The following is a 26,096-nucleotide window of genomic DNA, read 5'->3' as shown; positions in this document are numbered from 1 at the left end:
CAGATCTCACTTTACGTTTCAAAGAGCCAGAATGTCTCCAGTGGTCCCCTTTTGCACAACACGCAGCCCACGCTGGTCTGGAGGAGTGCTAGCGGACAAACCTATGCAGAACTGGTCTGGTCTGACCCCAGGGAGGGCTCATCCCGACAACATCTGCTCCAGAGAATGGCCAGTCGACACGGCTTGGCTCACGGAAATCTGTGTAGGAAAATGACTAGCCGTAGGACATTTCTGATCTGGGTTCTTCTACAGAAATCTTTCTTACTTGATTCAGAGAAATCAGATTCCAAGTGGTTGAAAGATATATTTAGCTCTGTGGTCATGGAGATGTTTTTTGGTTTGATTTAATGTTGATGGATTAGAGTAAATTGTTTGTGCAGATGAGCTGAATAAGTTCTGCCAGAGCTTATATCTTATTCTGGTTTCACATTAAACCCTTAATTTACAGCTCTGTTCCATTGGCAGTCCTATTAGAGTGAAGCCCGAGGAAAAGCTTGGCTGGTCCTTCCTCCTCCCTCCACTGTTACTCAGCAGAATTAAACAAATCATTTAGCAACGTCAGAGGAGGGCTCAAAGGGACCCAAGAGGGAGAAATCTGGTCCTAAGGTGTCCTTAACCATCTAAGATGTCTGGAGAGCTACCATCATTTTAATGGCTTTAATTTAACCGCTGCTGAATTATTTTATTTAACCTACTTTCCCTACCTCCCTTCCCCTACCTTCACAAATCCACAAAGCCCTGGGTTTTCCGGAGAATTGCCTTCCCCGAGATATGCAGTATAAATATAAAATGAAGAGAGAAGTTGCAAATCCTTCCTTGGAAGAGGTCATTCCCACGCTTTTCTCCCCCCCCCCCCCCCCCCCCCACACACACCTCCACCCTCCGAGAAGTTCTGGGATGGGAATTCTCTCCCTCCTTGTTACGTCCCCAGGGCTCTCTGGCGTCCCAAGACTTCAAGTGTTTATTGAACTGGTGAGTGGAGGTGTGCTTGAGGAACTGATCAACCCATTTCGTGTCTTTGTTCCCCTTAGGAGGACTGGAATGAAATTGACCCAATTAAAAAGAAAGACCTACATCACAGCAACGGGGATGAGAAAGCACAAAGCATGGAGACCCTCCCTCCAGGTAACTGCAGGGACCCATCTAGCCTCGGGCTGGGGGCTGGGGGCTGGGGGCTGGGAAATCCTCTTGCTCCGAAACCACGAATGAGTCGCGTGTGGCCCTCTGTCGCCTGTGGAGCCCGCGGAGTAGACAGCATGAATTGCAGAGGGCTGCTGGAGACACTGCCCTCTAGTCATGTTTGGCTGACTTCCTTTAAGCTCCTTAGCGGGGGGTGAAATAAGTGTACTTAGGAGGTGACCAAAATTTGTTGGGGGAAAAAAAAAAAAAAAAGGAATAAAATAGAAAATACAGGATGGTATATATCGGTTCACAGATTTTTTTTTTTTTTTAACAAGACTATTTTTTAGAGCAGTTTTAGGCTTGACGGCAAAATTGTGCACAGAGTGCGGAGATTCCCATACATGCCTCCTGCCCCTACACATGCGTGCCTCCCCCGCTGTCAGCATGTCCCTGCAGAATGGTCCATTGCTACGTTCAGGGAACCAACGCCGGCACGTCGTAATCCCCCAAAGTCCCTAGTTTACGTTACGGTCCACTCTTAGTGCCGTACGTTCTGTGGGTCTGAACAAACGTGCGGTGGCGTGAAACCACCCCTGCTTTATCCCACAGAATAGTTTCACTGCCCTAAACGTCCTCGGTGTTCCAGTTATTCATCCCTCCACCGCCCCAGTCCCTGACAACCACCGATCCTTTTTCTGTCTCCATAGTTGGGCCTTTTCCGGAACGTCATCTAGTTAGAATCATACAGCCCCGTTGCCTTTCAGATTGGCTTCTTTCACTTAGTAACGTGCATCGACGCTTCCTCCGTGCTTTCTCGCGGCTTGATGGTGTATTTGTTCTCGCCACTGAATACGACTGTGTTGTCCGAGTGGACCCCAGTTTACCCATCCACGTCCTGAAGGACATCTTGGTTGCTTCTGAGCTTTGGCAGCTGTGACTAAAGCTGCCGTAAACATCTCTGGGCGAGTTTGTGTGTACGTGTAAGTTTTCCGTTCATTTGGGTGCGGACCACGGAATAAGACGGCTGGATCACGTAGTAAGAGTATGTGTGGTTTTGCGAGAAACTACCAAGCTGTCTTCCGAAGTGGCTGTACCGTTTTTGCATTCCCACCAGCAACGAATGAGAGTTCCTTTCGCCCCGCTTCCTCAGCAGTATCTGGTACGGTCAGTGTTTTTGATTTGGGCTGTTTTAATAGGTTGGAAGTGGAATCTTGTTATTTAAAGCTGCATTTCCCTAACGATATAGGATACTGACTTTCTTTTGATAAATTTATTTACCCTCCATTTGTCGTCTTCGGGGAAGTACCTGCTCAGGTCTTTCATCCATTTTTTTTTTTTTAAGCGGGTTGCCCATTTACCGAATTTTAAACGTTCTTTCCATATTTTGGATAACCATCCCCCATCAGATATGTCATTTGTAAATTCTTTCTCTCAGGCTTTGGCTCGTCTTCTTGTTCTTTGGACAATGTCTTTCCCAAAGCAGGTATTTTAATTTTAATGAGATTGAGCTTTATCAGTCCTTTCACGGATCATGCCTTTGACGTTATATCTGAAAAGTCGTTGCCAAAATCACCTAGATTTTTTTCCTACATTTTGTTTCAGGAGTTTTATAGTTTGGCTTCATAATCAGGTCTTTGATCCATTTTGAGTTAACTTTTGAGAAGAGTGGAAGATCTGTGTCTAGATGGGCTGGTTGATGGGTTGCATGTGGATGTCCTGATGTCCCAGCCCCGTTTGTGTTAGAAAGCTACCTTTGCCCCATTGTATTGCCTTTGCTCCTTTGTCAAATACCACATTGTCTTGATTACTTTAACTTTATAGTAGTTCTTGAATTTGGGTGACGTCAGTCCTCCAACTTTGTACTTCATCTTCAATATTGTGTTGGCTATTCTGTTTTTGGTGTTTTGTGTGTTTTTTTGTTTTTTTGTTTTTTTTTTTTTTTTTTGCCTTTTGTATAAACTTGAGAATCGGTTGATGCTCAGAAAATAATTTGCTGGGATGTTCATTTGTTTGTGTTGAATTTATAGATCAAGCTGTAAGAATTGACATCTTGACGGTATTGAGTCTTATTACTCATGAACGCGGACTGTCTCCATTTATTTAGTTCTTTCTTTATTTTCATTGTCAGTGTTACAGTTTTCCTCATACAAATTTTATGCCTATCTTGTTAAATTTCTATCAAAGTATTTACATTTGGGGGTGCTAATGTAAATGGTATTGTGTTTTTTTTTTTTAATTTTTTTTTTCAACGTTTATTTATTTTTGGGACAGAGAGAGACAGAACATGAACGGGGGAGGGTCAGAGAGAGAGGGAGACACAGAATCAGAAACAGGCTCCAGGCTCTGAGCCATCAGCCCAGAGCCCGACGCGGGGCTCGAACTCATGGACCGCGAGATCGTGACCTGGCTGAAGTCGGACGCTTAACCGACTGCGCCACCCAGGCGCCCCAATGGTATTGTGTTTTTAATTTCAAATTCCACTTGTTCATTGTTCGTATATAAGAAAGCAGTTGGTTTTTGTATATTAACCGTGTATCCTGCAGCCTTGCAGTAATTACTTATTAGTCCCAGGAGGTTTCGGTGCTTTCAGATTTTCTACATAGACAGTCGTATCATTTGCAAACATCTTCCTTCTTAATCTATAGCGTACTCTTTGTTTCCTAGCATTAGCTAGGACTTCTAGTATGATGTTGAAAAGTGGTAAACATCCTTGCCATATTATTTCTTATCTTGGAGAGCGAGCATGAGCAGGGGAGAGGGGTGGCAGGGGGTGGGGCGGGTAGAGAGAGGGAGAGTTGCAAGCCGACGCCACACTCAGCACAGAGCCCAACAAAGGGCTCGATCCCACAACCCTGGGATTGTGACCTGGGCCGAAATCAAAAGTGGATGCTTAACCAACCAAGTCACCCAGGTGTCCTTCCTTGCCATATTTCTGATCTTAGCAGGAAAGCTTCTAGTTTCCTACCATTAAGTATGAAGTTAGCTCTAAGTTTTTGGTAGATGTTTTTTATCAAGCTGAAGAAGTTTCCCCTTTATTCCTAGAATAGAGTTTTTATCATGAAGGAGTATTGGATTTGGTCAAATGGATTACATTAATTGGCTTTCACATGTTGAACCAGTCTTGCATACCTAAGATCAATCCTACTTTGTCATGGTTTTGGATTCAGTTTGCTAATATTTTGTTGAAGATTTTTGCATCTACATTCATAAGAGATACCGGTTTGCCATTTTCTCGTGATGTCTTTGGTTTTGTTATTAGGGTAATGTTGGCTCCATAGAATGAGTTAGGAAGTATTAACTTTGCTTCTGTCTTTTGAAGGAGATTGTAGAGAATTAGCAATGATTCCTTCCTTAAGTGTTTGGTAGACTTCATCAGTAAACCCATGTAGGCTCAGTGCTTTCTGTTTTGGAAGTAGATTTCTTGAGGACAATATACAGCTAGTTGGGTCTTGTTTACTGATCTTCTCTGACTCTGTCTTTTAATCGGTGTATTAGACCATTGCTATTTAAGGTGGTTATTACTATAGTTGTATTGATATGTACCATATTTGTTAGCCTTTTCTATTCCTTGCCTTGTTCTGTTATTTTTGTCTTCTACACTGTTTCTGCCTTTTGTAGCTTTCATTGAGCATTTTACGTAATTCCATTTTTCTCTCCTATTTTTTCCCATTGTTTTAGTGGTTGGCCTAGTGTTTGCAATATGCATTTAGAACTAATCCAAGTCTAATTTCAAATAACACTAGACTGCTTCACAGTTAGTGTAAGTATCTTATAACAACATATTAAGAATTCTTCCCTCCTGTTCCTTGAATCATCACTGTCATTCATTTCATATGTATAGTGTGTACCTAAATATATATACTATAGATAAGCATGCAAAATTGTTGCTATTATTATTTTGAACAAATCTTTACCTGTTATATCAATTGAGGATAAGAAAAATTAAAGTTGGGGGCGCCTGGCTGGCTTCGTCGGTTAAGCGTCTGACTCTTGGTTTCAGCTCAGGTCATGATCTTAGTTTGTTGGTTTGAGTCTTGAATTGGGCTCTGTGCTGACAACGCAGAGCCTGCTTGGGATCCTTTCTCCCTCCCTCCCTTTCTCTCTCTTTCTCTGCTCCTCCCCTGTGTGCTCGCTCTCTCTCTCTCTCTCTCTCAAAAATAATAAACTTAAAAAAAAAAAATTAAAGTTGTCATTTTACCATCACTTACTCCTTCTCTGATGTTCTTACTTTTTTATGGAGATTTGAGTTTCTGCCCTGTATCATTTTCCTTCTCTCTGAAGAGCTCCAGCTCCTTTTAATATTTCTTGCAAGGCAGGTCTACTGGCCACAGATTGCCTCAATTTCTGTTATCTGAGAAAGTCTTTATTTCTCCTTCACTTTGGAAGATTATTTTCACGGAGTATAGAATTCTAGGTTGGCAATTTTTTTCTCTCAAAACTATAGATATTTCATTCCATTCTCTTGCTTGCACGGTTTATGAGAAGCTGGGTAGAATTCTTATCTTTGTTTCTCTGTTTCCTTCCTCCCCATCTTCTTTCAAGATTTTTTTAAAGCGGCACCTGGCTGGCTCACTTGGTAGGACATGCAACTCTCGATCTCGGGGTTGTGAGTTCAAGCCTCATGTTGGGTGCAGAGATGACTTAAAAATAAAATCTTGAAAAAATAAATAAATACAAGTAAATAAAAATAAAATTTTGACTTTTGCTGTTTGAACATGCTATGTCTAGGTGTAGTTTTTGGTTTTTTATGTTTTCTGTCTTTTTGTTATTTGTCCCACTTGGTATTTTCTGATCTTCCTGCAGCTGTGATTCAGCATCTGACATTAACGTGAGGAAATTCTCAGTCATTACCACTTCAAATAAATCTTTTATTCCTGCCTCTCTTCCTTCTCGTTCTGGTAGTCCCATTATACATGTGTGTACATTTTGGGAGTTATCCAGCATTTCCTGGATAACTCCATTCTGATTTCTTTCAGTGTTCTTTTGTTCTTTGTTTTCTAAATCTCTGCTTTCCAGTTCGGAAGTTTCTACTGTCATATCCTCAAGCTCAGAGAGTCTTCCGTCAGCTGTGCCCAGTTGAGCGATGAGTCCATCAAAGCCACTCTTCATTTCTGTTACAGTGTTTTGATCTCTAGTAATTCTGTATGGTTCTTGACTAGAATTTTCACTTCTGTTTCCCTGTTCTTCATTTGTCCTTCCATGTTGTCTACTTTTTCCATTAGAGCTTTTAACATACGAATCGTAGTTGTTTTAAATTCCTGGTATGGGAATTCCTACATCCCTGCCATATCTAAGCCCATTTTGATGCTTGCTTTGTCTCCTCAAACTTTGTTTTTTGCCTTTTAGTATGCCTTGTAAGTTTTTCTTAAAAGCCGAGTATGATGTGCTGGGTAAAAGGAACTCAAGTAAATAGGCCTGTAGTGATAAGGTAGGTGTGGAGGCAGGGGAAGCCTTCTATAGTCATTTGCTAGGTTTCATCTTTTAGTGAGCCTGTGCCCCTGGGCTGTGAACTTCACAATTGCTTCCCAGTTTCTCTCCCACATGGGTGGGACAGGGCAGCTAAAGTTGATTAGAAAGGAGTATTTCCCTTCTTCCACCAGAAGGCTAGGGGCAGGGTGGGGTCCAGCATTTTCCTTTCTCCAGGTTGGTTAGGCTCTGATAAACTTCCATGGGGTTAGGCTGTGGTAAAATAGCTTCTGTTGAGGGCAGGCCTTGTCAAGAACAGAATGCTCTGGCATATTTCCAAATGATCCTTTTTCCTCTCCTGCTGGAAGCATGAAGGAAGGGGTCTGTCGTCCAGAAACCTAGTTAAGCTCCTGGAGGTAAACACTCACAGAGGTATGGGGGGCCACCTATGACTGATGCCCCTGGAGTTTTTAGCTCTCAGGCTTGTCCACAGCGACCTCCCTCCAGCAGTTCATCTGTCACCGTTCTGATTTCGTTACCCGGACAAGGTTCCTGCACAGATGGGTCCTCCAGTAAGTTGTGATTCTCTGTATTCACCTTTGGGTGTCTCCAGTTTTTGGAGTAGTGCTTTGCTCTATGATCTCACTTCTCTGAGGGAACTCAGAAGAGTCGTCGATAGCTTAGGATGGAGTGATAACTTCCCAACTCTTCACACGCTGGCCCGGAAAACCAGAAGCTGGCTCACGAAATTTTTACTTTGTGGTGACGGGGAATTTGTACATTCATGTGTCTAACCAAGGTTGGATACGTATCACCCCAGGGAGTGCAGGTCTATACCCTTTGTCTATACCCTTCCGTTGTCCCAATTGCGCTAGACAGGAGCATGCGTGAGTGAGCACATTAGCTGTATCTATTAGGCCGGCCCCCTCCCTTCTTCCCCAACTCCTGGATGAGTCATGCAGCTCTGAGCCAAGGTTCCTTCCTATGTAAAATGGGCATTCCCCACGCAGTGGGGAGCATCTGAACGGAATACTTCGCTAATAAGGATTTCTTTATTATAATAATAGGATACGCTTCTACTGTGTGGATTAATGAGAGACTTCCTGTGGGTTGTCTTCCGTTAAAACCAAGTGTTCTAGTGGATTTTAAGTCCTATATGGAGTGGGAGTGCGAGGGGGAGGCCATCTTCAGGGTGTAAACCAGCTACTACTAAGAGTCATACTCTAGTTAAAAATCAATTCAGTGTGGTATTGACCCTGGCTGTCATGTTTGTAGCTGTTACACAGTTGATTTTCTTCAGAGATAGGACAGGAATGTACTGACGGTCCCTTTTTTTTTGAGTTATTACCGATAACTTGCTAAAGGCACCGTGTCCTTTTATTTTGCCGAAGAACTTCAACCTTTTGAGTTGTAACCTTCTTCCTCGCTAAATCCACGTACACGTGAGTTTTTTCTTTAGAAGTTATTTTGCTCTGGCTGCGAAACACATTTTCCACAAGAATGATGGACACTGCCAGTATTTTGTGGTCGGCAAGGAACCACTGTGCACAGCTCTTTCCTCTGGGTAAAGTGGGTTGTTCAGAAACCCAGCTTCCTGTGTTCTAGGTGTTGGATATCTAGCAGTTGTAGACAGATGGGTGGGAGGAGGCAGCACGAAGCCAAATATAGGAGCCTGGTGTCTTTTAGCATGGCCACAAAACCCACTGACAGATGTAGGAACCAGATTCAAGATAGCAGTGATGCCCCCCGCGACGGCTCCCGCTTTTTTGACCAAACGCCCTATTAGCAAAAATATTTTGAGGATAGCGCTCCTTCCTCCATCTATATTAAAACACTTACAGATTAAACACATATTATCACGCGAATCTAGTGATACGTTCCAAAGCACATTTTAAATAAAATATTATGAAGGATTCGGAAAGACCCACTGTGGCTTTACCCCTAAAGATTGCCTTGCGTGGCCCCACTCTGGAGATCCCGCTCTTGGGTCCGCCATGGCTTCCAAAAGCCCAGATTATTGTTCCCAACTCGATTTCCCGTCCCAGCCCGCGCTGCTTTTCAGTAGACTCTGGGATTTTTTATTTTTTTTATTTTTTTTTATTATTTTTTTTTTTAATTTTTTTTTTTCAACGTTTATTTATTTTTGGGACAGAGAGAGACAGAGCATGAACGGGGGAGGGGCAGAGAGAGAGGGAGACACAGAATCGGAAACAGGCTCCAGGCTCCGAGCCATCAGCCCAGAGCCTGACACGGGGCTCGAACTCACAGACCGCGAGATCGTGACCTGGCTGAAGTCGGACGCTTAACCGACTGCGCCACCCAGGCGCCCCATCTCTGGGATTTTTTAATAAAGCCAACCAGCAAAGTGGCTGTGGCAGAGGGGAGGCCCGGAGGCTGGGGTCCTGGCCTTCATTTTCTGGTGGAAGCTTAGTCGTCCACGCTCAGCAGTCGATTCACGGGGCTTGAGGAGCACAGAGAAGCCTGTACGCTGAGCCAGGGCGCAGCCTAGAAGGGCTTTGTGACCAGGGTGCAGGAACGGAACCGCAAACGTGAACACCAGCAGCTGGATTTATGAACAGCCCAGATCTAGCGTTTGCCTGTTAGAGGCCTAGGATTTCCTCACCAAGTTCTTGAGTCGCAACCCGGTCCGTGAAGGAGATCTGAAAATTGGAGTGAGAGATCTGGTCGGCGTCATCTTTCAGTTCTGTTTATTTGGATCCCACTGTCATCGGGAGAGGCCAGGGCCAGGGGCAGTTATGAAGCAGTTTGCTTCCCATCTCACTCAGGTCACGCTGGCCAGGAGTCCTTCTGTCGAAGCTCCCGAAGGTCAAGGGTGACTCAATGAATCCTGCATTTCCCTTGGTAGAACTGCACCTGGTCTGGGTCACAGGCACTTGAAGCCAGATAGATGCCTGCAAATTGGCTAAAGAAGGAAGGAGTCGTGGCGCGCCTGGGTGGCTCAGTCGGTTAAGCGTCCGACTTCAGCTGAGGTCATGATCTCACAGTCCATGAGTTCGAGCCCCGCGTCGGGCTCTGTGCTGATAGCTCGGAGCCTGGAGTCTGCTTCGGATTCTGTGTCTCCCTCTGACCCTCCCCTGTTCATGCTCTGTCTCTCTCTGTCTCAAAAAAAAAAAAAAAAAAAAAGAAGGAAGGAGTCGTTTGTTTTCTTTGCTCCCTGGGCCGGTTTCCTGGAGCCTTGGAGAGAAGGCTGTGGTCATGCTCATGGGGAGAGTCCTGCCTCCTGGGAGGCCACTGGCTTCACGGAGATAGCACAGCATGCTCACGTGGACACGTCCTTCTACGACGACTGCTTTCTAGAAGTTGAGGAGGAACTGTGAGATTCTTGACGTCCCGAACGCACTGGCATAGCCCAGCCCTTGTCCACTTTCCAGTTTTTCTGGCCATTTCTGAAATAGTGGCCTCATAGGAACTGGAATGTGAGAGCTGTCCGCGAGAAGCGCGGGGCTCGAGGACAAGGACACTTGTCCACCGAGCTAGGCACTGGGGCGCGGCGCTCAGCGCTGCCACCAGGTAGTTGACCTTAGACAGATAGTGACTATCTTACAGCTTCATTTTCCTTATCTGTAAAATGGCCACACTTTCTTCTGTGAGATCCCTTGATTCTGTTGTTTATTTTTAAAAAAAGAAATTTTTTTTAACGTTTATTTATTACTGAGAGACAGAGAGACACAGAGCATGAGCAGGGGAGGGGCTGAGAGATGGAGAGACACAGAATCTGAAGCAGGCTCCAGGCTCCGAGCTGTCAGCACAGAGCCCGACGCGGGGCTCGAACTCACAAACCGCGAGATCATGACCTGAGCCGAAGTCGGACGCTTAACTGACTGAGCCACCCCGGCGCCCCGACTCTGTTGTTTAAACTATACCTTTCTGTTGCCTTCCAGTCTCTGTCCCCAGATTAGGACCACCAATCGTACTGTCTTGGAGACGGGGTGAGGATATGTCTTCGTGTCCCATCACCCTCCTTGTAGATTTCAGGTCTGGAGCAGAAGGCCTTTGGTCCTTAGATTCTGGGCCCCTTTCTTCCCTTTTGGTCACTGAAGTTGCTTTTCAGTGCTGACTGTCTTTTCTTTCTTTCTTTCTTTCTTTCTTTCTTTCTTTCTTTCTTTCTTAAGTTTTTTTTTTTTTTAATTTTTAATTTTTTTCAACGTTTATTTATTTTTGGGACAGAGAGAGACAGAGCATGAACGGGGGAGGGGCAGAGAGAGAGGGAGACACAGAATCGGAAACAGGCTGCAGGCTCTGAGCCATCAGCCCAGAGCCTGACGCGGGGCTCGAACTCCCGGACCGCGAGATCGTGACCTGGCCGAAGTCGGACGCTTAACCGACTGCGCCACCCAGGCGCCCCCGTTTTTTTTTTTTTTTTTTTTAATGTCTGTTTATTTTTGAGAGAGAGAGAGACAGAGTGCGAGCGGGGGAGGGGCAGAGAGAGAGGGAGACACAGAGTCCGAAGCAGGCTCCAGGCTCCGAGCTGTCAGCACAGAGCCGGACTCGGGGCTAAAACTCTAAAACCTCAAGATCATGACCTGAGCCGAAGTGGGACACTTAACCGGCTGAGCCCCCCAGGCACCCTTCAAGTGCTGATTTTCAAAGTGTTCTGGCAAATAGAGTGTTAGTCAGGTTTTGTGTTTTTTGAAAATTTATCTGATGGAGACGAATTTTATCTTCCGCCCCTGGGTACAGAAAAAGCTCTCTGGTTTGAAAAATGAGTCTCTCCCAGTAAATGCCCTCCTGTGTCCCCTCCTCTTGTGCCCTCCACCTCTCTCCATCTGACTGATGAGACCAGTGGGCAGGATGGCCGATGATCCAGGACAGCGAGGAACAGGGGCCATCTGAAGGGCTCTCGTCCTTCAGATGGGGACGTGTCCTTGGAGAGTAGATTCTGTTTTTGCCTTTCCGAAACCTTGGTATCATTCTTGTGTTCGTTACAACCTCGTGGAAGGGGGCGAGGCCTCGGAGAGACACGGGTAGGGAGAGGAGAGTCTGATTACGGTGTGCGTCGTCTGGGAGGACCCCCATCCTTCGGGGTGTCTCCTCCCACCCCTCCCCTGCCCGCCGCTGCCTCATTACCCGAGACAGTTGACTTCTCAAAACAGAAATTGCTGGCATTTACGCAGAGATGAATGACACGGGAATGGCGAAATGCGTAATAGAACCCAAGTCCCGGTGCAAATTGCCGCTGATGCTAATGGGAACGTTTTAGCGTTTCTACTTCCCACCTGCCAGAAGAAAGAGGAGATGAGCCACTTGTGTGTTCATGCTGCATTGCTACATAGTCGGGAGAAGTGCTCTCCTGAACCTTTTCTCCTTTCGAGGGATTTACGGGGCTCTGGCGTCGTGCGTTCTTTAAAAAAATCGTGGTGAGATACACATCGCGAACGTTTGCCATGGCCGCCGTCTTGAAGTGCACAGCTGAGTGGCATCACGGACGTTCACACCGTTGTGTGGCCGTCACCCCCATCCACCTCCAGAACTTTCTCCCTTTCCAAGCTGAAACTCTGTCCCCGTGAAACACTAACCCCTGTTCTCCCCACCACCGCCCCCGCCCCCCCCGCCGGCCCCTGGTAGCCACCGCTCTCCTCTGTGTCTCCTTGAACTCCACTCCCCCAGACACCCCAGGGAAGGTTGTCCTTCGGTGACTGGCATGTTTCGCTCCGTGCAGTGCCCCCCAGGCTCATCCATGTTGTAGCACGTGTTAAGGGTTTCCTCGCTTCTTACGACCGAACCCGCTTCCACTGTATCTCTGTGCGCCGTGCGCCCAGTGAGCCGCGTTGCCTGGGTAGCACGGTGGGACAGCCGTGGGACGGCTAACTCTGTGTGGCTCGCTGTGACCCGGGCCCGAGCCAGAGGTCTGCCCAGTGTCATTGTTAGGAAAGTAAGTGGCTGAGTATCCTTGAAGGATACCCTAAAAGCAAGCAACATGGGGCGCCTGGGTGACTCAGTTAGCTGAGCGTCCCAACTCTTGCCGTCAGCTCAGGTGGTGATCTTGCGGTCACGAGATCGAGCCCCACATCAGACTCCACACTGACAGTGCGGAGCCTGCTTGGGATTCTCTCTCCCCCGCTTCTCTCTGCCCCTTCCCCATGCTCTCTCTCTCCCTCTCTGTCTTTCTCTCTCAAAATAAATAAATAAATGTTAAAATAATCACATACGTAAGTGTAATACACTTATGTGGAACATTTAATTCAGATAAGCAAAAATAAGACAATCGTTCACACATAATTCTGCCACCCCAAACTAACCACTGTTACTCTCCCACTGAGTGTTCCTCTGGACTCGTTCTGGGCATGTGTCCCACCTGACTGAGGTGAGCCGGTGTCTGCCTCCCCTCGGCTGTGCCGAGCCCAGGGACAGGAGGCCTGGAGCCCTAGACACAATTTCGGAGTCAGCTCCTGGGCCTCTCAGCGTTTCTGTGAGTTCTTAGGAAAAAAATGGGCAAGTCTGCGAGGTGAGTAACATTGCTGACGATTTGGAGGAGTACCTGAGAAGGGTCCCCACACATGCCCCTCTCTCCCAGCGGTAGCACCTCAGGGTTCTCCCGGCGTCTGTCCTGGAGGCCACCTCCCTCCCCCCTCTCCCCTCCCCCCTCCCCCCTCCCCCCTCCTCCCTCCTCCCTCCTCCCACCCCCCTCCTCCCTCTTCCTCCTGGTTCGGCTCAGGACAGGCCACAGACGGCCCCTACCAGCTGGTTATGTCAACATTTTTACATATGTGGCACCACACTGTATTTCCACCCGTTTCTTCCTGGAGTTTTCCATCACAAACACCTTTTCGTGTCCATCAGTACCCCCTCGGCAGCATTTTCAATGACCGCAGTGTATCCATTAGCATAAGCGCCTTGAACTTGTCCTGTGTTGTAGGACATAGAGAGGGTTTCCAGCGAACATCTTCTGAGGTGACTCTTGAGATGCCCTTAATTACTTCCTTGAAATAAATTCCAAAAACTGAAACTGCAGGGTCAATGGCAGTGCGTGTATTTAAGGGTTTTTTTCATCTTAATCGCCAAATGGTCTTCCAGGGGGAACGATTTCCTTGCATCTCAGCCGCCATTGGAAAACAAACCTTCTAACGTCCTTTCCCCCCCACCTTCCAACAAGTAGCAAAGCAAAAGCGAAGCCACAGATCAGGCCAGCAGCCAGAAGTGTGATAGAGCTATTAAAGTAGAATGAGTTTGGGGCGCCTGGGTGGCTCAGTCGGTTAAGCGGCCGACTTCGGCTCAGGTCATGATCTCGCGGTCCGTGAGTTCGAGCCCCACATCGGGCTCTATGCTGACAGCTCAGAGCCTGGAGCCTGTTTCGGATTCTGTGTCTCCCTCTCTCTGACCCTCCCCCGTTCATGCTCTGTCTCTCACTGTCTCAAAAATAAATAAACGTTAAAAAAAATTTTTTTTTAAAAATAAAGTAGAATGAGCTTAAGCTTGAATAGGTAGAAGGAGAGCATCCAGAACAATCCGGATGGCATCTAGTGCCGTGTGTGCTGACAGGCCACCCCTGAAGTATCCCGTTCCCTTCCGGGCACAGGGTTTTCCGAGTCGCTCATAAGTTAGAGCAGGTCCAGATGATGATGACTCAGACGGTGAGGGGGCCGGAAACAGCATCTGATGAGGAGCACTTAAAATAACTGGATGTTTCTACGGAAGGGCCTAGGAGGGGAAAATGGAATCGTGATGTCCAAATATTTGGAAGGCAGCCATACAAAAGAGGCTGAAGACTAATTTTTTTTTTTTTTTTTTTGAGACTCCAGAGAGTGAAAGTTACAGGCAAGCAATTTTTGTTACGGTATAAGGAAGCCGATGTCAACAATTCCAGCTGTCTGATGAAACGGGCTGCTTTTGAAGCAGTGATTTCCCCATCATTGGAAACTTGTAAGCGGTGGCTAGATGCTAGCGTTTTTTTTTTTTTTTTTTTTTATTAGTATTGAAAAACATTTTTTTAATGTTTATTTTTGAATTTTTTTTTTAACGTTTATTTATTTTTGGGACAGAGAGAGACAGAGCATGAACGGGGGAGGGACAGAGAGAGAGTGGGAGACACAGAATCGGAAACAGGCTCCAGGCTCCGAGCTATCAGCCCAGAGCCTGACGCGGGGCTCGAACTCACGGACCGCGAGATCGTGACCTGGCTGAAGTCGGACGCCCAACCGACTGCGCCACCCAGGCGCCCCATAATGTTTATTTTTGAAAGAGACCGAGCGTCAGCGGGGGAGGGGCAGAGAGAGAGGGAGACCGAGAATCCCAAGCAGGCTCCAGGCTCCGAGCTGTCAGCCCAGAGCCCGATGTGGGGCTCACACCCACAAGCCATGAGATCATGACCTGAGCCGAATCAGGCACTTCACTGACTAACGCCACCCAGGTGCCTCTTTTATTATTATTTTTAAGTGTTTATTTATTTTGAGAGAGAAAGATGAGCAGGGGAGGGGCAGAGAGAGAGGGAGGGAGAGAGAGAATCCCAAGCAGGCTCTGCCCTGGCCGCGCGCCGCGAGGGGCTCGAGCTCGCAAACCACGAGATAGATCATCACCTGAGCCGAAATCAAGAGTCAGACACTTAACTGACTGAGCTGCCTGGGCACCCCTTAGAGGACAGGGGTCTTGGTGAAGAGACTTTCCCACCCGTGTATCAGCTTCGGTTCTGTTCACTCTGACACTTGTACTAATATTCGGGATGGAAGAGATGATCAGGAGAGACCACGGACATCAAACCAAATTATTCATAATTAGACACTGTCACATAGAGGGAGAATGAAGAGTTCCTATTTCAAATTTGGAAAAGGAATCCCCGAAGATACCTAGATTCCAAACCAGGCGTAGACCTCGTAATGCAAAGCAGAACTGTGTCCCCGTGTGGTTTTTCAGTTATTTTGACGGCACCACTATTTTAAATAAATTAAGAACATCCACCCTGTGGCGATTCTGATTTTTTTCTTCTAATGTCTTCTTTAAGTGATTAAAGTGCTTGTAATCTTCTTTGCATTTCCCATTTCTTCATCCTTAAAAATGCGTTGTGTAGGATTTCTTATTCCTGTCACACCAGCTACCCAGTGACAAATGAAAATAAAGTGTCATTTACGTGTCGTTGTCATTTAGATGGACACATCTGTCTGCGATTCTAGCCCTGACCCATTCTCTTCCTTCCTCTGGTAGCATGATGACCTTCTAGAGGAAAAATAGGAAGAATTTTTTTTTTCTTTGAAGCATAGTAAAACTGCATTCCGTTTGAGATCAACCAAGAGGTCAAAATAAATCTGAGAGCTTTGTCCTTTGATGTAAAATACATTCTGTTTCCCTTCTTGGCTGCTTTCCGGGAGGAAGCGGCTCTGTTTTATACAGACTAGCGTTCAGTTTGTTTAAGCCGTCCTTCCCAGGGAGGATTTGAGTGAGGCACTGCGGAACGGCCACGATACCGCAGCATCCAGAAGTCTCCAGCCACCCGAATCCGCTGGCCCGGTGGGACCCGCACCAGCCACGTCACTTTTGTCACTTTCCTTTGCCACGTAGGCCTGTGAGTGTGGACAACAGGCCGGTGCCTGGGGGCACATGTCAGCACTTGGGTTTTCACACGTTTTGTGAGGTTAACCCTTTGGAAGTTCATTTGCATAGATGGAGGTCATTGTTTCCTTAAAGATGAGGCCTAGGGGAAAAACTTTTAAGAAAGAAATGGCGTGGTTTGGAAATGTATTCTTTTAAACTGAAACGAACTGAACCGAGTCCTCCAAATGCGAGCAATTCCCTGGCTTTAAAAGTGTCTTTTCCAAAAGATCAGTTGTAGGGTTGGTTATTTAGGAGAGGAGAATGAGCTTTCCGGTGGAAATGCTGTCCTGGGTGGCACTTAGGACCCCCGCACCAGCTGGAACGGGCCCCGACCTCAGGCCACAGAGCAGGGGGCTCCCCCCCTATGGACCTCAGCACCTGTCCCGCCTGCAGCCTCCGTCTGGGCCCCGTGGACCATGCATGGTTATGAGGACCAGCTCGTCTCTCTGCCCGCGGGGTGCCCTGCTGTCCTCCCGTGTGGATTGGATTGGGGCGTGTGTGTGTGGCGGGTGGACTGCTAATCCTCAACTAGGAAGAAAAAGATTGGGAAAAGCTTTTAGAAGTAGCTCAGGAGGCTGCTGGGGGGGGGATTAGGAGGGAGAGAAGAAACTCTGGATTCAAGAAACTTCAGGCTGCAAAGCTTGTCCTGTGAAGGAGGCAGGTGTAACAGAAGAATGTCAGTGGGCAGGTGTAACACGTGAGTCAAAGATGGGAACAGGGGCACCTGGGTGGCTCAGTCAGTTGAGCTTCCGACTTTGGCTCAGGTCCTGATCTCACCCTCTGTGAGTTCGAGCCCCGTGTCGGGCTCTGTGCTGACAGCTCGGAGCCTGGCGCCTGCTTCGGATTCTGTGTCTGCCTCTCTCTCTGCCGCTCCGCTGCTCACGCTCTGTCTCTCTCTGCCTCTCAAAAATTAATAAACATTTTTAAAAATTAAAAAGACGGGAACAGAAAACGAAAGAAATCGTTGGGGCTAAGTTGTGTGTGTGGCCAGGGGAGCACTGTGGTAACGGCTGGCACAGAGCGGGCACGTACGTGTCTGAGGCACGGACCAGCGCATACAGGTGGCTGGAAGTGTCTTCTCACTGCCAACCCTAGGGACCCCTTCCCCACGGGGCCCTCGAGCCGAGACTCATGAGGGTCTGATCTTTCCCTTCAGGCCCGGGCTCTTGTCCCAGCAGGCGGTTGCCCCGGGCCTCACTCTCCCCCGTCTCCAGACACTGTTTCTTGTGCTAGAAGGCAAGAAGGGGACCGTGCCCTTCAGCTAGCCCACACTGGCCGGCCTCGGAGGTCAACCCGAGGGTGCGGGGAGTGGGGGGCGGTGGGAAGTAGCCGGCCCTTCCCTGGACTGGCCTCTGCTCCCAGCAGAGACCGGATCTGGCAGGCAGGCGGGCAGCAGAGGAGGGCCAGGTTTCCAGCTGCACCGCGGATCCGTGAGAGGGGCGACAGGACAAGCCGAGGCTTCGGGGGATGGCCAGGCCGTAGAAGGGATTTGCGGGATACTGCTTGGCGCTATTCAACATGCACCGTGTGGCAGATTTGAGGCCCCTGCCTAGAAGCGGAGAGAAAAAAGAGCAAAGAAACCAGGCAGCGAAGAGAGCGGGTGCAAGGTGCACCGGGGCTGGGGGATGGGCCGGAGAGTAGGGTCAGCCCCCACTCCACCCACCCTCTGTGCTCAGAGCCAGGGCATCAAGGAGAGAGTGCAGAGCTCGTCAGTTTCCATTCAGTTTCCATCGCCTTTCTATAGACACTGATATTCGCGGAAAAGGGCACCGATGCGGTTAGGAGGATATTGTGGGCTCAGCTGGGTGAAGAGGTGTGCGAGGACGCACGGCTGTCTGCAATTCCTGGGGGAGGACGGGGCATACGTGGTCATCTCTGTTTTCAGGGGTGGACTTGGGCCCCGTCCTCGGCAGAATTCGGAGTTAAATTATTAGAGGGTCAGGGAGCACTTTCAAGGCCCTCTGTGAGCAGGTCTGTGGAAAAGCTGTGGCTGGAATGGAGTCATGTGTGAGGAAGAGGGAAGAGGCATGGCCTAGGATGAGGCCACAGCTGCGGACACACGGGAGGGCCTCTGGGAGGTGGTGGCCATGTTGAGAAGCAGCCCTCCCTTGCGCTGGGTGAGCCGAGACCCTCACAGGTTCAGGGTCCACGAGGGCTGGGCTTCGAGGAGAAGAGATGTGCTTGTGGGGACCCGGGACTCATCCTCGGGCGCAGGCAGGGTCTTCCTGAGCAGGGAGCTGAGGGGGCAGGTGATTTGGGGGGATCATCTACGTCTTTACCTTGGAGGTTCCCCCTCTGAGCGTCCATCCTTGTTCCTGCGGCCAGAATCGTATTCCTGGAGTGCAAGTTTGATCGGCCCTCACCCGCTCGAAACTTCTGTGCTCCCCAGAACGTGGACTTATAGTTTGAGCAGTTGAGCCAGGGGTGAGCCTCGGGGCTGGGCACGGACTGGCCTTCTCCTCTCCTGTCACCCCTGTCTTCACACATCCTTCCCTCCATCCTGTCGCGTCTTCCCACGCAGCCCTTCCGTGCGTCAGGCTTCTGCTCGTGCCTCAAGACCCAGCCCAAATGCCCCTTCTCTGGGGACTTTTCTGAGCCCCTGTCCCTGGATTATAGACTCCTTGTCCACACCACTTGTTGGCATACCTTTCCCACTAATGACATATACAGCTCGAGGACAGAGGCTACATTCCTTTATGTGTGCTCACTCGCTCAGGGCTGGCATCTTCTCCGTACTGGCCCGTTTCACCCAGCTTGGGGAAAACAGAAGGCAGTGAATGTTTTCTCCAGAATTAAGAACTTCCTTACAGTGAGTTTGCCCAAAATAGAATGGCTGTCTTACGAACTGAGTAGTTCCCCGGGACTGCAAATGTTAGCAGGAACAAAAGGCTGAGATGCCCCTTAAAAGAGAGTTTTCGTGGGGCCCATGGGTGGCTCGCTTGGTTGAGCCTCTGACTCTTGATTTCTGCTCAGGTCATGATTCCCAGGGTCATGAGACCGAGCCCCACATCAGGCTCCACACTTAGTGTGGAATCTCCTTGGGATTCTCTCTCTCTATCTCTCTGCCCATCTCTCCCATTCGAGTGTTCTCTCTCTCTCTCTCTCTCTCTCTCTCTCTCTCTCAAGAAAAAAAATAGAATCTTCCAGCCGTAAGATGTGACAGCGTGGGTTCTGGGGCTCCACGGGAAACCCACCCCACCCTGTCCCACGCACACATGGCCTTCACAGGGAGACCCTCTCCCTCCCTCCCCTTCCCCTTCTGGGCAGAAGGGTGGCATCTCCGTCTGCAGCCGGCCTCAGGGCGGGGAGGGGGCAGGACAGGGGGGGCACCCCGAGGAATGGAAGATAGGCTGCTCAGCACTGTCCTTCCTGCCTACGCCCCTGGGATATCCCCCCTAAGAAATTCCGAAGCCACTCAAGTGAGACACCGAGGGGCCTCGCCGATCACGACGTGACCGACAGTAAAACAACTATGATCTGAGAATAGGCCGCTAGAACTTCCGTGTTCCTGACTCTTCTTCGTGTCACTAACAGCCATGCTTCTGTCCCCTCTCCCCTGCCCCACCTTTGAAATGTGATGGTATCAACATGGTTCCCCGGCCTGAAGCAAGCGGAGAACGACATTGTGTTTCTTATTTTCGCCACGTGTTTCCTGGGCACAGCCGATGGGGATGGAAGGACAGAGGCGCAGACTTAGATGAACTCGGCCACGGGCCCCCTTCTCCCTAAGATCGGAGGCAGAAGGTGCTCGTGGGCAGCAGGGAGGTGTGGACTCTGTTGGCCTGCACGTTCCGGCCTGTGCTCACCTGGGCAGGTGCCCACAGGAACCTTGGCAGACGAGGATCCCCTGCAGTGCTTCCCACTCATTCTCAGGGTCAGCTGCAGAGGTGGGACACCCCCCTGGAGGGGCTGGACGGGCTCAGCAGCCCCCGGCAACCCTCCCAAGTGAGGCGGCCACACCCGCAAAGTGGAGGTAATTGTGTTTGCATTTAGCCGTTCGGCCTACTAAGCCAGTTCATTTTGGACGGTCGGTCGTCAGTGGCTTAGGAATTATTATCGCTGTCATCACTATCATTTTTCGTAACAACTTCAGAGGCAGAATGTTCTGATTGCATACAGACTAGAGGCTCAGGAAGGGTGGGTGAGCTGAACTCACCCCTGGGCCCCTGCTCCTCGGCCTGTGTTCCGTGAACGCTGGCTGTGGGCCTCCAAGCCCCATCCGTCCCGGGGGTTGGCATGGGACCGCTGTTAACCCCGCGTCCTCAGCTTCTCTGCACCGGGACCCGTGATCTGACCAGCAGGCTCCAGAGGGCAGCGCCGTCAGCCAGACGAACAGAAAAGCCGCTGTCCAGCACAGGCGGAGAGCACTTCTCAGATGCGGGTGTCCGCACAGCGATGCCACCCCTGAGAGCCGTTTTGAGGCTGGGTTCCTCCGAGCAGCGTGCAGGATTTGGGGTGCTTTTTTAGGATCAGTCTCAGGTGCCTTGGACTGAGGTGGAGATCACCTCTAGGGTTGGCCAGTCTTCGTGCATGCGGTGTGCGTCCCGTGCTGGCGTCTGTGGGTAAGAACTAGCAGCAAAACAGGGGGTTTGGCCCTCGGGTGAGGAACTCTTTCCCAGTCCAGCTGGGAGGGGAGGGGAGGGGAGCGGGTGTGCCTGTGGCAGGCATTGGGGGTGGGGCAGATCCAAAGATCCTACTTCTCAGAGGAGCTTGACCTTGAAGGACAGGGAAGGCTTGGGCCGGCTGTGCTGTTCACAGAGGGGAACGGGGGACCCAGGGAGGCTGCCAGAGGGTTGGAATCTGGAATCGGGTGGGGATCCTCACCCAGCCCCCTAAGTCAGCGCGAGGTCGCAGACAGGTGGCTTGTCCCGCCCGCGCAGGAATCTTTGGGAAGAGTCTGTTTGACAGAAGCCTAGGTTTCCACACTCGTGGGGCCGCACGGCTCCTCCTTCTCAGAGAATCTGTCGTCCAGAAATGGATTTCTTCTTAAATACTCTCATAACTCATTTAGTAAGCAAACAATTTTCCCAGGCGTTCTTAGGATAATGCCCACTTTCTCCTCGTGTGTTCTTTAATCGCAGGTGGTTTTCTATGGTCTTTGGTGATGGAGCTGCTTTCTGGCTTCTCCCGCAAAGTTTTTTGTTTTTTTTTTTTTAATTAAAAAATTTTGTTAATTTAAGAAGGAGAATCTTTTTTTTTTATTTTAAAAAAAAATTTTTTTTTTCAACATTTATTTGTTTTTGGGACAGAGAGAGACAGAGCATGAACGGGGGAGGGGCAGAGAGAGAGGGAGACACAGAATCGGAAACAGGCTCCAGGCTCTGAGCCATCAGCCCAGAGCCCGACGCGGGGCTCGAACTCACGGACCGCGAGATCGTGACCTGGCTGAAGTCGGACGCTCAACCGACTGTGCCACCCAGGCGCCCCTAAGAAGGAGAATCTTAAGCAGGCTCCACACTCATCACAGAGCCCGATGCGGGGCTCGATCCCACGACTTTGGAATCATGACCTGAGCTGAAGTCAAGAGTCAGACGCTCAACTGACAGAGCCACCCAGGCACCCCCTTTTCTTGTACAGTTTTATATCTTTGGAGTATTTCATGGCCTCTGCTTCTGCCTAGCTAGCCAAGTTCACTGTCTGTAGGTGTTTGTGAATTTTTTGTTTGTTTGTTTTCTAAAGCTCTTCATTTCCAATGCACTTTCCAAAAATTTTACAGCGAGAGAAGCACACAATGATTTATGAAAGGCATTTTTTAAAAGTCAGGCTATTCAGACATTGTACCTGTTGTTTTGACTGTTTCTCTCCAACCTGTAACTTAGGCCCAGCCTGTTCCGTTGTCTCTGCATCTGGCTGCTTCCCCTAATGCCCGGGTTGGGATGGGGCACGCATGCCCTCTGAGAGCCATGCTCTCTCTTTCCTGCCTCTGCTCTCTGGGTGGCTCCAGCCCTAGGAATTCGATGTAATACGGAACTGATTTCTATAACGGTTCTTTAGCCCAGTGGTTTTCAGATTATGGGGTGTGACCCATTATTCGAGCATGAAGCCACTTTTGTAGCTACGTAAGAAAAACAGGTCAAATAGATCCATCTGTTCACACATAGGAAGGCTGAGACCTTCATTTCAATTGTGTGCCTACGTATGTGTGTTCGTGTGTCGGGGACATGATATAAAACGTGTGTCGTAGTCAAACGTGTTTGAGAGTCCCTGCCGTATTCTGACATATTGCTGAACTTCCATGACAGAAAAACCAGTTATAACCTGTCTCCAGTAAAATGGTCTCATGCCTTGGGAAAATTGTCCCAAGGCGAGGCAGAGTCCACAAGGGTCCTGTGGAAGATGTTCCCAAGTCGGAAGGAGTCACTGTGGGCTGCTTCAGAGGGGGTTCCTGCAGTCTTTGGAGGATGGCTTCTCCTACATTACTCCTACTCATTCTTCAATTCTCAGTTCAAATATTCCTTCCCCGGGGGAAGCCTTCCCTACTCCCCCTGTCTACATCGGTTTCCTCTGTTAGGTGCCTCCGTAGAACTACATTTCTCAGTATCAGAACACCTAGCTCAGTTGTTAATGAGACAGTGATTGGTATAGTCATTTTATTATTATCTGTCTCCCTCCATCTCCTAGAACATGACCTCCACTGGGCAGGCATCAGGTCTGTTTTTGCTCACTGTATCTGCAGGAGCCAACACAATGCCTAGCATATAGTCCACACTTCGTATACACCAATGGCTTGGGGCCAAGTCCCCACAGTCACCCGACGTCAGGAACCCTGTAAAACCCTCTGCCGTCCTCATGCCTTTTCTAGAAGGGGGGAAGGTTTTCTATTACAAGGAGATCTATAGGTGGGATTGAAGCCCCAGGAACTCAGCAGAAGCCTTGCCCCGCACAGACCAGGAGTAAGCTGGCTCCCTTCTTACTGTCCCCAGCGCTCCCGGTGAGGGTCACGGAGAGCATAAGCAGAGTGACAGACAGAACTTCTCTTGGGTGACGGTCCCTTCTCTGGTTGTGGCTGGGGCTCCACGGTTCCTGGTTCCTCGTGGTAGTAACGAATATTCAGGCCTTTACACATTAGTTGGAACCAGCTCATTTGGATTCCATAGTAAGTACTGCAGATATAGATCTTAGCTGAGGCTCTGATTTGTGTTAGTCCAAGCACAGATGGGTGGTTTTTTTCTTCCCTCTCCTCAAGAGTCTGTGAGGGTGAAGGCAGAAAGGTGGGGAGAGAGGAGGACCCAGACGTATTTCCAGGGTTGCCCTAGCATGCAAGACATGTTTCCAAAAAGGTGTTTTGGAAACGTTTTATTTTAGGCGGGAGAAAACGCTGACACTCTGGCCAGCTCCCATAACCTAACCAGACATTTTTCGGGGGCACGGCGTCGTCATAGCCAGGGAGCTCGTGAGTTTTGAAACTGCTTTTCCATTTGAGAGAGCGGACCTCTGTGACCCCAAGCATCATTTCCACGGCAACCAGCTGTGATGAGATGGGGGTTCTGACCTCGCGGGACAATCGCAGCAAGAAACAGATGAGCTTGTAGATAGAAAATTTACTCTATGGCCTTGAACAGATCTCATGTAACCGCATCTCAGTTTCCTCATCTCTGAACTAGAGAAAGAAACGGGACGTGCCTTTGATTGGACGCGGAGAGATCCATGTTGGAAAAGCACGCACGTAGGTGTTGTTGAGTTTAACTGAACAGCCCAGCGTTTGCCAGGAGGCAGAAGACCTGTGGCCTGCACACATGTGCCTGTTGTGGGTAGCTGTCAACAGGCCTGCTCTCACGTCTCTGGCCAGCACCTCACTCTTTGTTAAACTGGCTTCCTGGCCAGTCCTGAATGGGGTAAGGTAGTTCACTGCCACCCCAGGGCCTTTGCACCGCAGTTCCCTGAGCATTTTCCTATGCTGTTCCCAGAGGGCTCCGTGGCCCACTCCCTCCCTTTGTCTGGGTGTCTACTCAGACATTAGAGCCCCTATCAGACACCCCACAGAAAACGACCCCAGAACAATTTGCCCCTTAAGGCCTTTTCTTCAGAGCACTGTGACCATTGGGAATTTCATAAGCTTCCTGGGGACAGGTTTCTTATTTCTTTTTTCTTTTTCTTTTTTTTTTTTTTTTTTTTTTTTGAGTTTGGTTCAAGTTTGCTACACCTACCAAACTGGCACATAGTAGGCCATTCAGTCCTCACAAAAAAACCGTTTTTCATTGTTTTAAGTTCATTGATCTTTAGGAAACTCTTATTTCAAAGAATAAAAAAAAAAAAAAAAAAAAAAAAAAAACCTGCCCAAGGTCATAAAGGTAGCAAGCGGTAGACAGGGGTCTAAAAGCCAGGGTGAACTTCAAGTCCTGAATATTCTCTCTGCCTTGAGTCGGTCTTTCCTTCTGTCTTTCCCTCTGAGCACTGATGCCTTTGCTGTGTCTCTGGGTCTGCCCTCATGATGCCCAGGCCTGCCCAGCCTCGCCCCAGCCTGCAGTGCTCTTTCCTCTAGATCCAGCTACAGCCAGTACTGCCCCTACCCCAGGTCCCAGTACAAACTCCCCACTCCGCTGTCGTGTTCTTGGAGAACCTCATGCTTGGCCTTCTAGAGTGGCAGCAGCTAATCTGATCACGAGTCAGGGCTGACCCACGCGTGGACAGGTCACCTTGGCCCCCTTCCCTCCTGAAACGTGTGCTAGAAGGTGTCCGTGCTAGGATTGGTTCCTCTCACCTCCTCGTGGGGTCAGACGTGGCAGCAGCTTCGAGAAGAAGCCCTGAGAAGCGTCTCACCGAGGCATGTGGGGATCGCCTGTTCTTTGTCATTTCACGTGTAAACACTCACTTTCGTGTCACCCGATGTGACTCGACAGGATAACCTTGCGTGTAATTTGGACATTATCTTTTTCACCGTATCTGGGATGCTTCTGGGGCTTACCGTAATCCCTGGAAAGGTGCAACAAGCAGCAGCACTCTCCTTTCTTACCAAGCGTGTGTGGAGCCATGCTTACGGATACCTTGGCTGGCACAGAATATCGCTCACTAGACAGCACAGGAGGTCCGAGTCTCGTTGCAGACTGTCAGCATCCGGCTTTCCAATCTGGGCACGTGACGGTGCTTGCTTGGGCTGTTTTCAGCTAGTTTGTGGACGAAAACTGCCATCAGAGGAAGCCGTGGGCTGCTGGGAACGCCGTTCACGTGGCATATGCTGGCCTCTGCTCTCATCTTCCCCTCATCCCACACCCTCTGTCTGCTCTTTCTCTCAGGAAAAGTGCGGTGGCGGGACTTTAACCAGGAAGCTTACGTCGGAGGGACAATGGTCCGCTCCGGGCAGGACCCCTACGCCCGCAACAAATTCAACCAAGTGGAAAGTGATAAGCTGCGGATGGACAGAGCCATCCCGGACACCAGACATGACCAGTAAGTACTAAGCCGTGTGTCGGCCTGGGGCCTCCGCTTGCTTTCCCACACCTGGTAAGGAGCTTTGACCACGCCGCAGCATTTTTCTTTTACTCTGGGACACTGAACGCGCGTCGTGTCTCTACGGGGCGGTAAAACTTGGAAAAGGCATACAGCATTGGGGCTCCACTCCCTGGAAGAGACAGGCCCGCTGGGGATGGGATTCTAGTCTTTCGGATCCCCCAAGGCAGTATCGAGAGGCCGTGGGTGGCTGGCCAGAGGGTGGGGGGTCAGCACGAGAAGGGCATGTCATCTCTCAAACCCCTCCCCAAACACGCGTAATTTGCCATAGTTCGTAGCGTCGTCGGAAGGAAGGGAATCTGAATTCTTGCTCTATTAGGACAGCTTAACTCAGAAATGTTCTAGAGACTGGAAAGGGGAAAGGAACAACTCCGGCAGGGCGGATGTGAAACTGAGCTGAAACACAGAGACAGAGGAGGACTACGTCCTTTCTCTTGACTCTTCAGGGATCTGGGACCCGAGGGCGGAGGGCACTCTGGGGTTCATCGGGCTCGGCTGATGAGGTCTCCAGGCATTCCAACGTGAGTTTGTCACCGCTTACTGTCAGGCCTCACTGCCGCTACACCTCTCAGCCTTGC

At 49.4% G+C, this 26,096-nt stretch overlaps 1 protein-coding gene across 2 annotated transcripts in view; it reads left to right on the top strand.

Annotated features, from left to right (window-relative positions):
• The window catches only part of GALNT2 (polypeptide N-acetylgalactosaminyltransferase 2), a 194,084-nt gene that overhangs the window by 99,157 nt on the left and 68,831 nt on the right, over positions 1 to 26,096 (top strand). For both annotated transcript variants that reach the window (XM_045437409.1, XM_045437411.1), the window contains exons 2-3: positions 1,032 to 1,125; positions 25,305 to 25,458. In XM_045437409.1, coding sequence (XP_045293365.1) covers positions 1,032 to 1,125; positions 25,305 to 25,458 — 248 coding nt within the window. The remainder of the gene's footprint in view (positions 1 to 1,031; positions 1,126 to 25,304; positions 25,459 to 26,096) is intronic.

Source organism: Leopardus geoffroyi, chromosome D2, assembly GCF_018350155.1.
Source record: "Leopardus geoffroyi isolate Oge1 chromosome D2, O.geoffroyi_Oge1_pat1.0, whole genome shotgun sequence".
Taxonomy (NCBI): domain Eukaryota; kingdom Metazoa; phylum Chordata; class Mammalia; order Carnivora; family Felidae; genus Leopardus; species Leopardus geoffroyi.
The sequence above is the reverse complement of the archived record's forward strand: the minus strand, read 5'-3'. Positions and strand labels throughout refer to the sequence as shown.